The sequence below is a fragment of the Hypanus sabinus genome, chromosome 2 (genome assembly GCF_030144855.1).
Source record: "Hypanus sabinus isolate sHypSab1 chromosome 2, sHypSab1.hap1, whole genome shotgun sequence".
NCBI classification, from domain to species: domain Eukaryota; kingdom Metazoa; phylum Chordata; class Chondrichthyes; order Myliobatiformes; family Dasyatidae; genus Hypanus; species Hypanus sabinus.
The window spans coordinates 116,075,956-116,094,957 of record NC_082707.1 but is presented as its reverse complement, the minus strand read 5'-3'; the positions used below and the strand labels follow the sequence as shown (position 1 = coordinate 116,094,957).

Genomic DNA, 19,002 nt, shown 5'->3' with positions numbered 1-19,002 from the left:
AGTTCACCGACAACCAAAGGTATGTGAGTGCACTACAGAAGCAAGGCCCGACAGTAACCTGCTACGGGGATACAGACTCTACTCCAGAACTACTGTCCAGTACAATTACTGCAATAGCATCGACCTAGCCTTACAATGCAGTACCTGTTATGCTGCTGGCATTTAGGATAGCAATGAAGGCCCTCCATCTCCAGCAGTGTTCAGGGCTTATGTCACTAGCTTCCTCTCGGTTTTCACTCCTGTCAGTCACGCAAGTCCCGGGTGGAGACTCAGGAATACCGTCACATTCAGATGTAGAAGGATTCTTCATTGCTGTTTCCATAACAGTTTTGTTTGACCAGTCAGGGTTGTTAGCCCTGAGCTGAACCCCCAAACCTGAAGGACCGGTAGGCATCTCTTAGTCTGTCTCTACCTTTTGTCCTGCCTGGCATGGGAGACCCTACCAAGCATAAAGCACTGATTCCAGCCAACATAGCTCTCCAGGCCAGAGGCATGCAAGCCTCCAAACCACAAGAAGGTTGTGGCCCACTTGGAGGACCTAACCTTAGCCAAATACAACCTGGCCAATACTGCCCCATCTTCCTACTGCAGACAGTGATGGAGGAAGTTCAACCATCAATACAGTCAGATAAGGCTTATTCATTCATCACCTGCTCTGTTTGTACACTCCATTCATTCTCAGATTCCAGAATAACCCAAACACGAGGAGCTAATTCCAGATCGGATCCAGAACAACCCAAGTCCAATCAAACACGAGGAGCTAATTCCAGATCGGATCCAGAATGTCTCAGATCAAGTTAAACATGAGTAGCTAGTTCCAGATCGGATCCAGAATAATCCAAGTCCAATCAAACACGAGGAGCTAATTCCAGAACAGACTACCGTTGACATTATGGCAGCATTTAACCAGCTGTATGACTGAAATCATGAGGATCAAGAGAAACTCTCTATTTTTAGAGTCATACCTAACAAAAGGCATGACTCAGGGAACGGGACATCTTTTCCTGATCCTCATTCAAAAGACATGATCAGGGGAGTGATTTCAAGCTGTTGCATCAGCAATCATCCCTCCATCCCAGGGTCAGAAGTGGAATTGCTCAGTAATGTTCAGTCTCATTCACAGATACTCAGGAAACAACATAGTCCATACTGCAATAGCTGAACAATATCACTGGAACAAAGTTTACATCACACGGGGGTCAGATGCAAAACTAAGAATGCCAATCTGATTAAAGATGCACAAAATTGTACGAGGCATAGTTGGAATAGATAGTAAGAATCCTTTCCCTATGGCAAAGAAGGATAGGCCAAAGTCAACAAGGTTTCCTTAAGGGGAAATCTGTGAGAAATTTTGAGGAATTAACAGGCAGGATAGACAAAGGAGAATCAGTGGCGCTGTTTACTTGGATTTTCAGAACACAATTGACGAGGTGTCTCACATGAGGCTACTTAACAAGATAAGAGCCCATGGTATTACAGGAAAGATAGTAGCACGGATAAAGCAGTGGTTCATTGGCAGGAGGCAAAGAGTGGGAATAAAGGGAGCCTTTTCTGGTTGACTGCCAGTGTCTAGTGCTGTTCTGCAAGGGTCGGTGTTGGGACCACTTCTTTTCACATTAAGTGTCAATGATTTGGATGACAGAAGTGGCAAGTTGGTGGACTATACAAAGGCAGATGGAGAGGCAGAGAGTCTGGAGAAGAACTTGGACAGATGAGGAGGAAGGTCAAAAAAAGTGGCAGATGGAATGCAGTACTGGGAAATGTATGGTAGAAGAATGAAGGTGTAGCCAAGGACAACATTCAGAAATAAGAGGTGCAAAGGGACTTGGCAGTCCTTATGAAGGATTCCCTAAAGTTTAACTAGGAGGTTGAGTCGGGAGTGCGGAAGGCAAATTCAATGTTAGCATTCATTTTGAGAGGATTAGAATATAAAAGCGATAATGTACTTAACGCTGAGGCTTTGGTCAGACCACACTTGGAGTATTGTGAGTAGTTTCAGAACCTTGTCTAAGAAAGGGTGTGCTGGCATAGGAGATGGTACAGAGGAGGTTCATGAGAATGATCTCCAGGAATGAAAGGGTAAACATACGGGGAGTGTTTGATGGCTCCGGGCCTGGACTCGCTGGAGTTTAGAAGAATGTGAGGGGATCTCATTGAATCAAATCAAATATCATCGTGGTAGAGTCTAGGACTCAGTCTCAGAATAGAAGGACGTCCCTATGTAATAGAGAGGAAGAGGAATTTCATTAGAATAGAAAAACATTCCTATATATCAGAAATAAAGAGGAATTTCATTAGCCAAAGGGTGGTGTGTTATCAATGTATTTTGTTTATTCAGAGATACAGCCCTTCCACCCAGCAACCCGCCTACTTAACCCTGGCCTAATCACATGACAATTTACAATGGCCAATTAATCTACTAACCAGTACATCTTTGGACCGTGGGAGGCAACTGGAGGACCTGGAGGAAACCCATGGAGTCACAGGGATAACGTACAAACTCCTTACAAATGGCACCAGAGCTGAACTCTGAACTCGGACATCCAAAACATTGTGCTAACTACTACATCTGCTATCGTAGCACTCCAGTCTGTGGAATTCATTGCCAAGGACGGCTGTGGAGGTTAAGTCACTGGGTATATTCAAAGCAGAGTTTGATTGGTTCTTCATTAGTAAGGGTGTCAAAGGTTACAGGGAGAAGGCAGGAGAATGGGATTGAGAGGAAAAACAAATCAGCCATGATGGAATGGCAGAGCAAACTTGTTGAGCCAAATGGCTTAATTCTGCTCTGATGTCTTAAGGTCTTTATTGCCAATGATAGTCCTCTCTCTTCAACCTCAGCCTGCTCTTTAAACTGAAAAGCCCAGGACATTTCCAGACTCATTGGACTGTCTTAATATACAGAAATATGGAGTGGCTGCCCTCTCACATCTGGGAACAAGCATCAGCTTGGATCCTTTCCTTACCTGGGGTCTTTTCCATAAAATGTTTTTCACTTTGCTAGATTTTTGCCCCAGCTCCTTATATCCAAGAGCCTCTGTAGTAGCTGGGAACATTTCATCTTCAAATAAGACTTTTTTCTTCAGGCAGTCTTCCTTCAGCCTCACAAAGTCCTGCTCAAGATATTTGATGGGCTTTTGGAAAGTCCCTTCGCCATTCCGCATCTGTCTTTCACGCACAAGACGGTCGCAGAAGAAGCCCGGAGCTGTGTACGGCATGGCTCTCTCAAAACAAATTCAGTTCAGCCTCCCCTGACAGTGCCAGGGTTAATGAGGCAGAAAAGGCCTTGCCCTGGATCACCAGCGCGTTACGGTCATCAGAGACCACAGACCCCCGGCCTAAATCCAATATCAACCAGCACTTTACAGTCTTCAGAGACCACAGTCCCTTGGCCTAAATCCAGGCTGATCACTGCTGATAGGATGGGCTTCCAACAACGTCACACCTGCAGAATTGGGTTAAAAAAATGCTGATCCTCCCTCAGGCTATTGACCAAGAAACAATGGAGCAAGAAAGACAAAGCCCCTTGACCACGGAGGGGCTGCTGCTAGACAACAAGCCCATTGCACAGATAACACTGGTGAAGAAGAGAGATAAGCCTCCTTTTTTAGCTCTGTCCAAAGAACTGAAAGAGGCCCAGTCTGCCTCAGCAAAAGACATTCAAATTTAAAGCTGCATTCAATGGGTATTGTTTGTGATACACATTGGGCTTTAATCCATTGTCCTGTGTCCCTGCTTGGGCTGTATTGAGTCAGTGAGTACATGTGATACAATATTTCTCCACATAATTCCAATCTATTCACCTCTCAAACCTGCTTGGTGAGGTTGGCGAGGGGTTATCAATTTCCCTTTGTATTATCATTGTTTTAAGCAACTACAATTCAGAATCAGGTTTAATATCACCGGCAAATGTCGTGAAATTTATCTGACTTTGTGGCAGCAGTACAATGCAATACATAATAATAGAGGGAATAAACTGTGAGTTGCAGTAAGTATATATTTACAATGGTTAAATAAGTAGTGCAAAAAATAGAAATAAAAAATGTAGTGAGGTCTTGTGCTCGTGGGTTCAATGTCCACTCAGAAATCCAAGGGTAGAGGGGAAGAAGCCGTTCCTGAATCACTGAGTGTGTGCCTTCAAGCTCCCTGATGGTAACAATGAGAACAGGACATGACCTGGGTGATGAGGGTCCTTAATGACGGAAGCGACCTTTTTAAGGCATCACTCCTTGCAGATGATTCAGCCCAACTGACCAAGTGCCTATCTGTGCTAGTGTGGCGACCCATTTCCTGGCACATCCGAACCGGCTCACAATTAGATAGCCTACGGGGGTTTGCGAGCACAGAGCTTTGGAGCCTCTGCGCCATGGGGGGGCCGGTTGAGGGAGGCTTAAAAGTGAGGCTGAGGATTTCGAATAAAGTTTTTTCCTTTGACTGCAGTTACCGACTCCGTGTCGTAATTTTAGCGCTGCATGTAGCACACCGCTACACTAGTCCCATTTCCTTGTGTTTGGCCTTTTCCACTCTACACCTTTACTATCCATGTGACTCTTCATGCGTTTTATGTTGATGTTGTAATTGCACCCACCTCCACTACTTTCACTTTCTTCTTGTGAAAGTGTGTAAAGAATGCCCCTCAGGATCCCTTCCCCTCTCACCTTAAACCTACGCCTCTAGTTTAGGACCGGGGGAAAAGGCTTATTTATCTCTGAACTAGGTAAAGGTGATTCTCCCAGATCTCAACAGAATTAGGGAAAGTTGGTGACACTGTGGGGAGCCATTTCACTTGCCATGCCAGTCAAAAAAAGGGATTCCCCCCTCTCCCCACCAACCTAATCCTACCTGCCAGAACTGGGAGTGTAACTCTGTTTAACTCTGACATGATTCCTCCTGTCCACAATCATTTAGCGTTTAACATGAAGAGGTTTTCTGTTTTCATTACCCCTTCAGGCACTATAATTCAGTCTTGCTCCCCCCCCCCCCCAACCATCGGGTAAAAATGATTTTATTCATCGCCCTCTTCTCTATCCACCAGTTATTTGAACTCTTGACCCTTTGGTTTCTAACTGTGCTAAAGGAAACAGCCCTTCCTATTTTCAATATCTGACCCCCTGATAATCCTATAGACCTCGGTTAAGTCTCCTGTCATTCGACTCGGCTCCAAAGGAAACAACACAAACTTACCCATGCTTTCTTTCAGCAACGCCATCCACTCGAAAGTGATTTAGGATGATGTGTTTTGTGCTCATTGGAATACGCCAGTGTCAGCAGCAGGACTGAAATATTCATTATCATTGTGTGTGGAATGAAGACTCAACGTATCACAGCACTAAGCAGTGTCTTGTATGTTAAACGAAGTCTGATAAGACAGGAGATGGCCAGCAGCCCATACCCTAAATAGTCTACTTCCTCAAAGGAAATTCTCTTCGCTGAGCTACAGTCCAAGCTATAGTATTCATGATAACCTAAATAAATGCAGCAGCAAAATAACTCACCAAAGCAAGCAACCAATCAATATATTTTTATATTCTGACTTAAAATCCGTTAAAAATTTGAGCCCTTACTGAATTTTTACATTCATGCCTGTAAATATGAACAGAAACATTCTTCTGTGTGGAATTTTTTCTCACTGCTGCAACAGATACAGCAGTAATTGAAGCAAGTTAGTTACAGAATAATATAACACGACTTACCTGTAAAGCTGCCTCACTGAATAATTTCTGACAGTTGAAAAGCAATAGAACTGCCTTAAAAAATTCCTCACAAAAGATCGGACCATTTTTCAATAACTTTGATTTCATATTTCCTTACTGCACCACAGGCCATTCAACCCACTGTCTATGCTGGCTCTCAGAGCATTCCCAGAATTTCCATTCCCACTTATTTTCCTAAAATCTGTAGTGTCTCACATTCCCATCATTTCCCTGTTCTACTGTCACCCACCAACTTACAGAGTAACTTAGCAGCCATTTAGCCTACTAATCAGCACAAATTCAAGGAGACAACTGGAGTACCCAGCAGGAGGCCAACATACAACTGTAGCAAGAGATTAGGAGGACAAATGGTATATTAACTATTCCTGCAAACTGATTTTCAGCAAGATTCAGGTGTTCTGACAACACTCAGAGCAGGTGCTGCCAGTCCCCAGCATTGAGCACGTATTGTGCCAGCCAAAATGCAATCTTCAGCCCCATATTGTAGCACTAGGTACAGTATATCTTCCACTCACCTCAACCTACCCAACACGGTAAATCTCATATAGAGATACAGATCTCTGATACAACACTATACGGTTGCTCAGAGGTCCCAATTACTTGGCATCTGGTTCACCACAGACCTGTTACCAAACTCCCTCTACGTTGGTAAATGGTTCACTATCATCACATATACTAAGATACAATGAAAAACTTTGTTTTGCATGCCACACCAGTGAGATCACTCCAAAGATAAGAAGATTGAGGTCGTAGGAAAAGAAAAACAGTTACAGAATGCAGAATATAGTGTGACAGTTACAGAGAAAGTACAGTGCAGCCGGACAATAAGATGCAAATCCATGATGAGGTGATCAAAGGTCAAGATCTCATCTTTATTATATAAGAGGTCCCTTCAAGTGTTTTATAACTGGGATAGAAGCTGCCCTTAAGCCTGGTGGCATTATTTGTCCCTTGCTGCCCCAAACAAGAATGACCCTGGTAGAAGGGCCAGTTGTCCATTTCTCACATTTCTTTGAAAATCACCGGGGACCCATTTCCTGTGTTCCCTGTAAGCTCAACAGGGCCAAGTTTCTCACACTGTAAATTCACCAGAGCACCTGTCCCCAATGGCCCTTCAAGCACACAAGAGCTCTGTTTCCTATGTTGCCTTTAAACTAGAGACTTTATAATGCAATTGCATAATAGTTACTGTCCAACATTTAAAAGGTGACCTAAAAGTTTGTCGGGATAAAAATGAATTAACTAACTAATTTATTTATCTAAAGATACAGCACAGAATAGGCCCTTCTGTCCTGATGAGCTAGCAGCCCACCTACTTACCCCTAGCATAATCACAGGACAATTTACAATGATAAATTAACCTACCAACCAGTACATCTTTGGGATGCAGGAGGAAACCCACACACTCCATGGGAAGGACGTATAAACTTCTTACAGGCAGCGTTGGAAATGAACTCCAAACTCTGGCACCCCAAGCTAACCGTTACACTACCCTTGAGTATGAGCAAATATCCAATAGTCTGGAAAATCTGCCTGCCCAGATTCATGAAAGTTCTGAGAGTGCGGGATTATCTGCTATGTCCACAGAGTCAAGGATGATTGATAGTTTCGGAATTGCTAATGGGGAACATATGACCTTATCGAATAGAAGAGCAGATTGGAGGGGGTCAAACACACCCTCCTTATCCATATCTTAAGCAAACAAAAGAGTCTCCTAATAGAACACAGCACTATACAACAGAGGAAAAGACCCTTCAGCCCTGTATGCACTGAAGATGATGTCAAAGTAAACCACCTTGCTTCTCTACCCAAAACATGTTCCATATCCCTCCATTCCCTTCGTGTTCATGTGTCCATAAAAAAAAACCTCTTAACTACCACTTTCATATCTCCCTCCTCTACTAGTCCTGGCAGCCCACTCCAGGTACTCAACACTTCTCTTTTAAACTTTCCCCTTTCACCTTCAATTTACTGAATGCCTTCTAGTGATTGACATGTCAATTCATCCACTCCCCCCGGGTTCTATCACTCACCTTCCTAGTAGGAGCCAATTGACCTCCCAACCCACATGTCTTTGGGATGTGGGAGTAATTAAGACCACCCAGAGGAAAGCCACAGGGGGAACCTGCAAACTCCACACGGAGAGCACCCAATATCAGGATCAAAACTATTTCTCAGAAGCTTTGAGGCAGAAGCTCCACTAACTGTCACTGTGGTGACCTGCTGTAAGAAACATATTGTACTTGGTTGGCTGGCCTCTGACTACCCCCCCACCCCCACCCCCATTCCCATTAACTCATTAAACCTGACAACCTCTACAACTCGTTCCCATGGCAACCCTGAACTCAGCCAATCACAGATATTTCCCATCCATCCCTTCTGCCACCATCTCTGGAACTTAAAACTGTCTTGATCTCTTTCACCCAGTTTTTATGAGAGGACTTTGACCTGAAATGTTTTCTCCGTATCTCTGTCAGTGGATGATGCCTGACCTGCTGAGCATTTGATAAGGTGCTCAGCAACTTATCAAATATTAACAAGATTTAAAGGATAAAATTCTATTCATGTCAGTATCTTTCTTGTTATGCCATAGAATTTCAGCAAGGTCAAATTCTATGGCATAACAAGTAAGATATTAGCATGAGTAGAGGAATGGCTGACAGGCAGGAGGCAGTGAGTGGGAATAAAGGGGGCCTTTTCTGATTGGCTACCAGTGACTAATGCTGTTCCTCAGCTGTTGGTATTGGGACTGCTACTTTTCAATTTGTTTGTCAATGATTTGGATAATGGAATTGATGGCTTTGTGGCAAGATTTGTGGATGATACAAAGATAGGTGGAGGGGTAGGTAGTGCTGAGAAAGCAATGCGATTGTAGCAGGACTTGGGCAGATTGAAAGAATAGCAAAAAAGTGGCAGATGAAGTAGAGTGTTGGGAAATGTACGTTAATGCATTTTGGTAAAGGGAACAATAGTGCAGACATGGGCAGAGGGTTCAAAGGGACTTAGAGGTGCAGAGGGACTTAGGAATCCTCACGCAAGACTCCAAGAAGGTTAATTTACTGGTTAAGTCTGTGGTAAAGAAGGCAAATACAATGTACATAAAAGCAAGGAGATAATGCTAAAACTGTATAAGCCATGAATCAGGGCGCACTCAGAGTATTATCAACAGATTTGGGCCCCATATCTCAAAAAGGGACGTGTTGTCATTGGAGAGAGTCCAGAGGAGGTTCACAAGGATGATGCCAGGAATGAAGGGGTTAGCATATGAGGAGCATTTGGCAGCTTTGGGCCTGTACTCACTGGAATTTAGAAGAATGCAAGGGGAACTCATTGAAACCTACCAAATGTTGAAAGGACTAGACAGAGTGGATCCAGAACTAGAGGACATAGCCTCAAAATTGAGGGGTGACCTTTTAGAACAGAGGAAAGGAGGAATTTTTTTTAGCCAGAGTGTAGTGAATCAGTGGAATGCTCTGCCACAAACTGTGGAGGAGGCCAAGTCTGTGGGTATATTTAAGGCGGAAGTCGATAGTATCCTGATCAGTCAGGGCATCAAAGGACGTGCTTATGGATCATAAGAAATGCAAGAGAACACTTAAGAAAGAAATCATGAGGGCTAAAAGAAGGCAGGAGGTTGTTGTAGCAGACAAGGCGAAGGAGAATTGTAAGGAATGTTGAGAGCAAAAGGATTCCAAAGGACAAAATTGGTCCTCTGGAGGGTCAGAAGAGCAATCCATGTGTGGAGCCAAAAGAGATGGAGGAGATCTTAGACAATTTTTTTTGCATCTATATTAACTCAGGAGATGGGCACAAAGTCTATAGAAGTGATGCAAGGTGGCATTAGCTTCATAGACACTTTACAGATAACAGAGGCTGAATTGCTTCCTACCCTGAAGCATATTAGGGTAGATAAATCCCCAGGGCCTGACAAGGTGTTCCCTTGAAACCTGCGAGAGGCTAGTACAGACATTGGTGCGCTAACATAAATATTTAAATAATTCTTCGTGACAGGTGATGTACCAGAGGATTGAAGGATAGCCAATGTTGTTCCACTGTTCATGGAAGACTCTCAGCATAATCCAGGAAATTGTAGACTGGTGAGTCTGACATCAGTAGTGGGGAAGTTGTTGGAAGGTATTCTGAGGGATTTGATATATGAATATTTGGATTGACTATGACTGATGAAAGATAGTCAACCTGGCTTTCTGTGTGGTAGATCATGACTAAACAAATTTAGATAGTTCTTTGAGTAAGTTACCAGGAAAGTTGATGTTGTCTACATGGACAACAAAAGCAGTAGACGTTGTCTACATGGACTTTAATAAGTCATTGACAAGGTCCCACATGGGAGGTCGGTCAAGAAGGTTCAGTCGCTCGGCTTTCAAGATGAGGTAGGAAATTGGATTAGACATTGGCTTTGTGGGAGAAGCCAGAGAGTGGTAGTAGAGGGTTGCCTCTCTGACTGGAGGCCTGCGACCAGTGGAGTGCTGCAGGGATCAGGGCTGGGTCCTTTGTTGTTTGTCATCTATATCGATGATCTGGATGATAATGTGTTCAACTGGATCAGCAAATTTGCAGGTGACACCGAGATTGGGGACAACAAGGAAGCCTATCATGGCTTGCAGTGGAATCTGGATCAGCTGGAAAAATGGGCTGAAAAATGACAAATGGAATTTAATGCAGACTAGTGTGAGGTGCTGCACTTCAGTGGGACCAACCAGGGTAGATCTTACACAGTGAAGGGAAGGGGACTGAGGAGTCTGGTAGAACAAAGGCATCTGGAAATACAAGTCCATATTTCTTTGAAAGTGGTGTCACAGTTAGATAGCTCGTAAAGAAAGCTTTTGGCATATGGGCTAAAAGCTGAGGACAGAGATGGAATGTTATGTTGAAGTATAAGACATTGGTGAGGCCTAATTTGGAGCATTGCGTGCAGTTTTGTTCACCTACCTACAGGAAAGATGTAAATAAGGTTGAAAGAGTACAGAGAAAATTTACAAGGGTGTTGCTGCGACTGGAGGACCTGAGTTATAAGGAAAGATCTAATAGATTAGGACTTTATTCCCTGGAATGTAGAAGATTGAGAGGTGATTTGAGGAGGTATACAAAATTGAGAGGGGTATCGATAGGGTAAATGCAAGCAGGCTTTTTCCACTGAGGTTGGTTAACCAGAGGTCATGGGTTAAGGGTGAAAGGTGAAAAGTTTAAGGGAAACCTCTTACCTCAGAGGGTCATGAGATTGTGGAATGAGCTGCCAGCACAAGTGGTACATGCAAGCTCGATTTCAGTGCTTAAGAGAAGTTTGGATAGGTACATGGGTGGTAGGGGTATGGAGGGCTATGGTCCCGGTGCAGATTAATGGGACTAAGCAGTTCAAATGGTTCAGAACAGAGTCGATGAGTCGAAGGGTCTGTTTCTGCTCTGTACGTTTGAGTGACTCTATAATTCTAATAGCAGGTTTCTGATCTGACCATTTCCTTTTTAAATGAAAATGCGACACTTCCCAAGATTCGGGAAGTGCAAAGCTTTATGAGCATGCTGTTATGTTTTGTGACTTCAAAACCTTAACCTAACTCAAAGACACAGGAGTCCAAAACGTGAGTCTAACTTTGTGTTTACTTTTAAGCAAGGCGCATGCATATCATGTGGTACGGTGATGACGTGTGCAATTCCCAGATTTATACATATAACCCCTAATGGATTATTTGAAGATCAAGCATTCTTACTCAAGCAATATATTTACAATATTACTCAAATACTATTGAAATATTAAACACACAACACATGTCGTCAGGAATCAAGAGGCTGGGTTGTAGGGAGAGGCTGGGCAGGCTAGGCCTTGATTTCCTGGAGTGTAGAAGACAAGGGAGAGATTTTATCAAGATGGATAAGATCATGGGGGAAACAGAGAGGATGAATGCACACGATCTTTTTCCCAAAAAGACTGGAGGTCTTGGGTTTAAGATGAGGGGAGGAAGGCTGAAAGGGGACCTGAGAAACAACCTGTTCACATAGAGTGTGGTGTGTGTATGGAACAAACTGCCAGGAGACACTTTTAGAGACATGTATAGGAAAAGTTTAGAACAATAGGGGTCAATTAGATGTGCAACTTGACCAGCATGGACAAGTTGGGCCGAAGGGCCTATTTCCATTCTATATTTCGCTGTGACCTGCAGACTAGTGGTCACTATCAACACGAAGAAATCTGCAGATGCTGGAAATTAAAGCAACACACACAAAATTCTGGTGGAACGCAGCAGGCCAGGCAGCATCTATAGGGAGAAGCACTGTCAATGTTTCGGGCCAAGACCCTTCATCAAAACTAGCACTAATGGTCACTGTGCCTGATCTCCAGGCTATCTCTGGTACGTGCCATTGGTAAGCCCAAGATGGCATACAAGAGGTCACTTGTTCATCCCAGAGGTGAAAGAGATTTAATTATAACCACATATTTTCGACTGGTCCATTCTCTGCCTCCCTGAAAGATTTGCTTACATACTTCTTACGACACAAAGGAGGCTACTTAGTACTTCAGATCCATCATGGTTCACAGCAGAGCAATCAGCTGAGTGTCATTCCTCCGCACCCCTGCAACTCATTCTCCCTCACTCTCCTTTGATTCCTTTGCCACTTACCCAGGGATGATTTACAGAGGCCCTTTTAAAGCAACAACCCGCTCGAATTTGGGATCTGAGAGGAAAGTGGATCAGCCACACAGTCACTCAGTGAAGCATGCAGACTCTATACAGACCACACCTGAAGTCAGGGCTGAAGCTAAGCTTCAAAGTAGCAATACTAATTGTACCACATTTAAAAGCCACTTCCTTTTTTCAGTAGATATTGTTTAGGAAGGTTGTGAGAACAACTGTTGTTCCTTATTGTTTGAGATGTGTCATGAGGTCTTTTACAACCATGTTACAGGCAAACAGCCATGATTGCTTGTTACCCTGTAACTGGGCACATTCCAGTTTCAGGGAGTGTCACTGGTACTAGGCCCCCTTCTGTAACGTCACTTAAATCTTGCTGTTGCTGGAGTGTTCAAGCTCTGCTACTGTAATATCTCATCTAACAAGACCCCAGTAGCTGCAGCTAGGCTGACTACTATAGTGCAAACACGAGGAAATCTGCAGATGCTGGAAATTCAAACATAACACACAAAATGCTGATGGAACGCAGCAGGCCAGGCAGCATCTAAAGGGAGAAGTCAGGACGAAGGGTCTCGGCCCGAAACATTGACAGCGCTTCTCCCTATAGATGCTGCCTGGCCTGCTGTGTTCTACCAGCACTTTGTGTGTGTTGTTTGACTACTATAGTGATATTTTCTCTCTCTTCTCTTTTTTTGCCATTTATCCGCAACAGGAAGTAGTGGCCGATGAACATGGGTTCATTTTGGGAGGAAACCAGGGCATCCAGAGGAAACCCACACAGTCACAGAGAGGACGGAAATTGCAAACAGACAGCTCTTAGGGTCAGACTCGAAGCAGCAGCACCAACTATGCCGTCTCTTTGTGTGCAATCAATGAAGCGTTGGCTTGACATCAGAACAATGTTTGTTGAAGAAGGGGAATTGAACGTTGTGACACTGACACACTACCATGAGAAGTAAAGCAAAGATTGATTCCAGCAAGTGAAATCTGGGTTAAGTGATGAGCAGCAAATATTTTGCACCAGTATATCCTATGAATATCTTACATGTGCAAATAAACACTTGTAAGTCAATGTTACTTACTTAGAGATAGAGCGTGGAACAGGCCTTCCCGGCCCAATCAGCTGCCATGCCCAGCAGTCCTAGTCTAAATTTACAATGGTCAATTAACCTGCTAATCAGCACGTCTCTGGACTGTGGGAAGGAACCGGCACACTTGGAGGAAACGCACACCCTCATGGAAAGAACGTGCAAACTGCTTACAGGGTGGTGCAGGAATTGAACTCCAAACTCCAAGCTGTAATAATTATGCCACCGTTTGTGCTTTGTTAATAATAATTATGCTTTGTTCGTCCTCAGTTTTAATGTGCCGTTTTAATGTTTAATGTTTTAATGTTTCCATTGCTTTTACACACTGCGTCCGTCTGCTATGAAAACAACAAACTTGAACTTGAATAGTAGAAGGTGCGGTCAGAATCTCAGGGGAGCACTTTACAGAACACCTGTGCAAATACCGAGAAGCAATGGCGGCTGAATTGAAAGCAATGCCATCAAATTTTTCTACAGCATTAAACTTCAAAGATTACTTCTGTCTCATGTAATTGGCCTCTCTGCCAGTTTCTCATTGCAGTTCTATATTGCTGAGAAATACTGCCCTTGACCGGTGTAGCTCTGGTGGTAATTCCCATTGGAGCAGAGAAAATACTCCATATAGAGTGAGACTCAACTGCCACAACTCCCTGCAATAGGCTGGCACCTGCTGTCCGGGATAAGCCCTGGAAGGCTGGAGGATCTCCACAACAAACAATGCACATTCCCGGCTGGGGAAAACCTCAGGATATAAAAATCTTGCTTTGAATGGCAGGTGAAGGAAACACCAGGCAAATGGAGGGATAGATTTATTCTTCATATGAGCAACACAGAGGAATGAGAGGAACTCGGAGGGTCAGGTAGCATTGGTTGGGAGTGGGGGAGGGGAAGGAATTCGGAACATTTTGGGTCAAAACCCTGTAACGTAACTGAGAGTGGGGAGGAGAGGAAGCCAGTATAGAGAAGAGAGGGGAAGTGATGAGGCGTGGGTTAGTAAGTGGACTGAGGAGAATTAACAGGGCAGGAGTAGTGGTGGCATTGGGAAACAGGACAGTGGGTAATAGATGCAGGTGGACAAAAATATAATGACAGATTGAGTTCAGTGAGAGGGAGTGGAAGCTGAGGCTGAAGCTGGAGCCAGTTAAAAGATTTATTGTCCCTCTGCTGAATTTTTCATCCTTGCTTTGTACTTAGCTCCCTATGGTGATGGTAGACTATGTGGGCTGACAAGATAGGGTAGCCATCTCTGTAATTTGTTTTTGGGAATATGAAATGAAATCAAACCTGTAAGTTTTCCCATACATTCAGCACACAGAAGTCCCTCAAACCTTCCGACTGTGCAGATTATAAAAAAAGATGCTGACCAAGCTAGCAAACAACTTCCACATGACCAGTCAGAGGCCAGGCTCACTCACAACGAGAGGATGCGACCTTCAAATATTCTGTGATTTCTAAGGCCCCATAAGATATGCAAGCATGTACCATTGAAATATTTTTTCCTGCACTTGGGCTCAATGTTTCCAGCACAGAGTAACAGGTGCATTTACTACCTGTGATTTCAAACTAGCAGTCTGTTACTCTAAGTGAAGACCCAGTACAATGAACAAACTTAATGATGCAAATACTGAAAATGCCAATTAAGATATGAAGATCAATCTATTTGAAAAAGTGCATTAGACACCCAGATCCCTTTACATGTCACTACTTTTCAATAGTTTGTCATACTCTGCCTTCCTGTTTTATTCTACTAAAGTCAACATTTTTACATTCCATTCCATCTGCCACACTTTAGCCCATTCATATCATGTACTTAGCACTGCACTTTGCCGCAAAACAACACAGTCGATGCAATTTGCCAGCCACAATAATTCTGATTCTGATTCCTTCTGCATCCTCCAGGCCAGGGGTTCCCAACCCTTACCAATAACCAAGAGGTCCATGGACCCCAGGTTGGGTCCCCTGCTCTATGCCTGAAGGGTATAGACCCATGGACCCTTATCATTAACCAAGGGGTCAATGAACCCCAGGTTGGGTTTCTCTGCTCTATGCCTATAGGTTACAGGCAGGGTAAAACTGTAACAGAGGAATAGACCACATTTAGCTTGTCTATATTTCTGTTTTACACAAGGTATTTCAGGGGAAATTGGGAAAGGGAACTAAAGTCAGAGCTTCTTGTGTGAAAGAGGAAGTTGAAAAGCTGATGAGGGAATCTAAGAAGTATGCCAGGTGAACAAGTCCACTGAGATAGATGGGTCAAAATTTCTGTCCAGAATAAAGGTCTAAGCTAACTGGAGACCAGATTCTGCTGAGACTTTAGCAGCTAAGTATATGTGGACATACCTGGAACATAAAGCACACTTACACTTCTGACCATTCCATCAGTTTCCCCTCAATAGTGTGACTCCCTCTTCCCTTCATTACATCCCTCAGGCTACTGTCATTCACTGAGCAAACTCCACAGGAACTGACTTCCACTGATTCCGTCTCCCTCACTGACCCCCCCAATCCACAAGATCTCTGTCTCCTACTGACCCTAAACCTACAGGATCCCTGTGATGCCTGAGAGAGAAGAAGAGAGAACACAAGTGGGGTGGGGAATGTGTAACCAAAGCTAGAGCTGTAAGATCGGGCTTGAGAAGTTAAACACTAACATTAAAAACAAACTGCTGGAAGAGATCCGTGGGGCATCAGCATCTTTGGAGGCGGAGAGACAGTCCACATTTTGCATCAAGATCTAAGATGTCAGCTATCATTCTCCCTTCACAGATCTCTCCTGGCCTGCTGAGTGTCTTCAGCAGCTTGTTCTTTCTCCAGATTCCAGCATCTGCAGTCTCGTGTGTCTCGAGAAACAATAAAATGGACAATTCTGGAAATCCAGCAGTGGATCAAGCAGCTTCGGTGGTGGAAGAGAGAAGACAGTGGGTAGATGACCAGTTCTGGTACAAACTCGGAAGTCTGGGCTTCTTACCTTCCCGAATTCAGTGTTAGGTTCAGGAGGCAATGGGTGGTGGAAGAGAGAAGACAGGGTAGATGACCTTTCAACAGATCTGTCCAGTTCTGGCACAAACGGGAAAGACTGGGCTTCTGGAATTCCTGAGTTTGGTGTTGAGTTCTGGGGGTGAGGCATAGCTGGTGGATAGATGAAGTCCTACCTCTTGAACTATCCTTTATCTTTCTTGAGAGTGGAAGAGGCCAAGGAGAGAAAACAATAGAAAAAGAGAACTATACCACCCCTCTGACTTTTCTGCAACTTAAAATATGTACCTTGTAACTTTTATCCAGTCATATTAAATGCTCAGCGACATGAAGTGTTTACCGTTTTGCTTTACATGAGCTACCTGAAACTGTTGAGTATCTCCAGCACTTTCTGCAGCTTCTTAACGTTTTTTCAAGAATAAATACGTGGAGAAGTGGCATTTCTTACAAACAAACAGTGCAGTCCATTATACACACTGTAAGAGAATGGATTACAGTTAACCATGTACAACAGCTAAACACTCACAGGGGGTCTTTTCCACTCCAGCTTGAAAGGTAAAAACTGGCTGTAAAATAGAGAGGATTCATCTGCAGGGAATTCCGGATCTTCAAAGAGGACGCCCTTCCTCAGGCACTCCTTCTTCAGGCACTGAAAAACCTCACTCTTGGCTTTGATGACATCTTTGTTGCGATTGATAATGGGATACAGGCCACCCTTACTGGGTAGGGGTAGGCGAGCCGGTGCTCGTTGTGCAGATTTGATATCGTGAGGCATGGTGACAGCAGCAAAGATTTCACAATGGAGGAAAGACGTTTATGAGGAAGAGAAACAGTTACTGACCTCAGATCTTTTCTCATATGAAAAAAAACACAGACCGGCCGATTCTGCAGGTTGCAATATTTCAAGTGGTTTGTCAATACGCAGGTCGAGTTCAACAATAAATTCAACTGTAATAAATTGTCCCACCACAGCCGGCTTCAAATTAGCACAAAGGTTGGTAAAGAAATACTGTTCCACAAGGCACAGGAAAAATTGTTTCCTTTAATCCTGGGCTTCCTTCCACACAACATTCACTTGAGTAATTAAATTAAAATCACCCACTTGCTGATCTTGATTCCTACTCCTCTCTTGTGCAATTTCCAGCTGTTCTAGTTTCCTTGCAGAAATTAAGTCAGTAATATTGAACACTAAAAATAAACCCAGGGAGGCTGTACTCAGTGACAGCCTTGTTTATTTCTGCCAGTTCCTTATATGGGGGGGGGGGGGGGGGTCACATCGAACATATCAGATTTATTTCCCCTAATTAAGACTACAATGTGATGGCAAATGGCAATACTAATGCACATTTCTAAACAAGACATTTTTCACATAACTAAACATTACGACAAAGAGAGCAAACATGCACAAATATAATTAGACTAGGTAGCAAGGTTTCTAGCCAGGACTGGGTTGATAATGGTGGTAATAGCTCCCACTACTTATTAAATTCTGCCCAATGGTGTGTGTCTCAAATAGCCTCTGACAACCAAGGCCAGCTCCTGGTCTTCACAGGTGGCTTAGCTACTAAGCCCGTCAGAACCGTTTTCACTGACAGGAGAAGGGGCAAAGGTGGGTTATTGGCACCTTAAAACCAGTCACTTCAGGCCGATGGGGCTTATCAGCCATGGTTGGCAGCTCACCTAGGAGAAGGAAATCTCTGATCTCAAATTTCTGCTACCTTGCTGCTTTGCCCACTCATGGGGAAGGCTTCAAGAGTAAACCCTGAGGGAACAATCCGGAACTGGAGTCCCTAAGACAGTCCTACGCTGAGTTCAATGCTGACTGGCAACTCCTGCAATGCTGCTAGTACCAAACTGCATCAGTCTATGCCATCTCTTTGGGTTCATCAGGGGCGCTTGCTACGTGGGCAACAGCTCGCTCTTCATGTCGTACCACCCAGGCTTGCATATCTAGACGGCTAGGATGCAATACCCATGGTCAGCTCTGAGCGGTGGGGGCTTCTCTAGCTCTGAGGTGACGGAGGTGAAGCAGCATGCCCAGCCTTTGGGTGGGACAGTGGTACAGCTGGTAGTGCCACCTTCCAGCACTGGTGACCCAGGTTCAAACATGATCTCAGGTGCTGCTTGTGAGGAGTTTGTAAAGAAAGACGGGTTTGTGTTCAGATATGCTACCTTTCAGCTTTCAGCAGGCATAGGAGGCCAGATGAGGGCAGAAGTTTACAAATACTGTCAGCTCCCTCTAAAGCCTAGGTAGGTAGCCCTAACAGTTATCATTGAGGGCTGGGGGCAGAAAGTGGACAAGATGAGCTCTAGCACCTTTAGGGCAAGTCAAAGTCATATAATCATTAGGAATGTCTTTACAAAGAGTGTGATGAATCATCAGAATTCTCCACCCCAGACACATGTGAAGGTGAGGTCTTTGGGGGTATTTATGAAGTAGAAACAATATCAGGTAATTAAGTGCAATGGGGAACTGGCACAGAGGTTTAGGCCAGAGGCTGATTAGCCATGATTATATTAAATGATGGGGCAGCTCGAGGGGCTGAGTGGCCTAACCCCTACCCCTGCCCCTGTTGC

General features: G+C 44.1%; 1 protein-coding gene across 1 annotated transcript in view; it reads right to left on the bottom strand.

The window, feature by feature from the left end:
• Positions 1-17,425, bottom strand: part of LOC132382628 (calpain-3-like) — a 156,057-nt gene extending 138,632 nt beyond the window's left edge. The window contains exon 1 of the mRNA XM_059953037.1: positions 16,952-17,425. Within this exon, the coding sequence (XP_059809020.1) occupies positions 16,952-17,200 (249 nt within the window). The 5' untranslated portion in view covers positions 17,201-17,425. The remainder of the gene's footprint in view (positions 1-16,951) is intronic.
• Between the last annotated feature and the right edge of the window lie 1,577 nt (positions 17,426-19,002).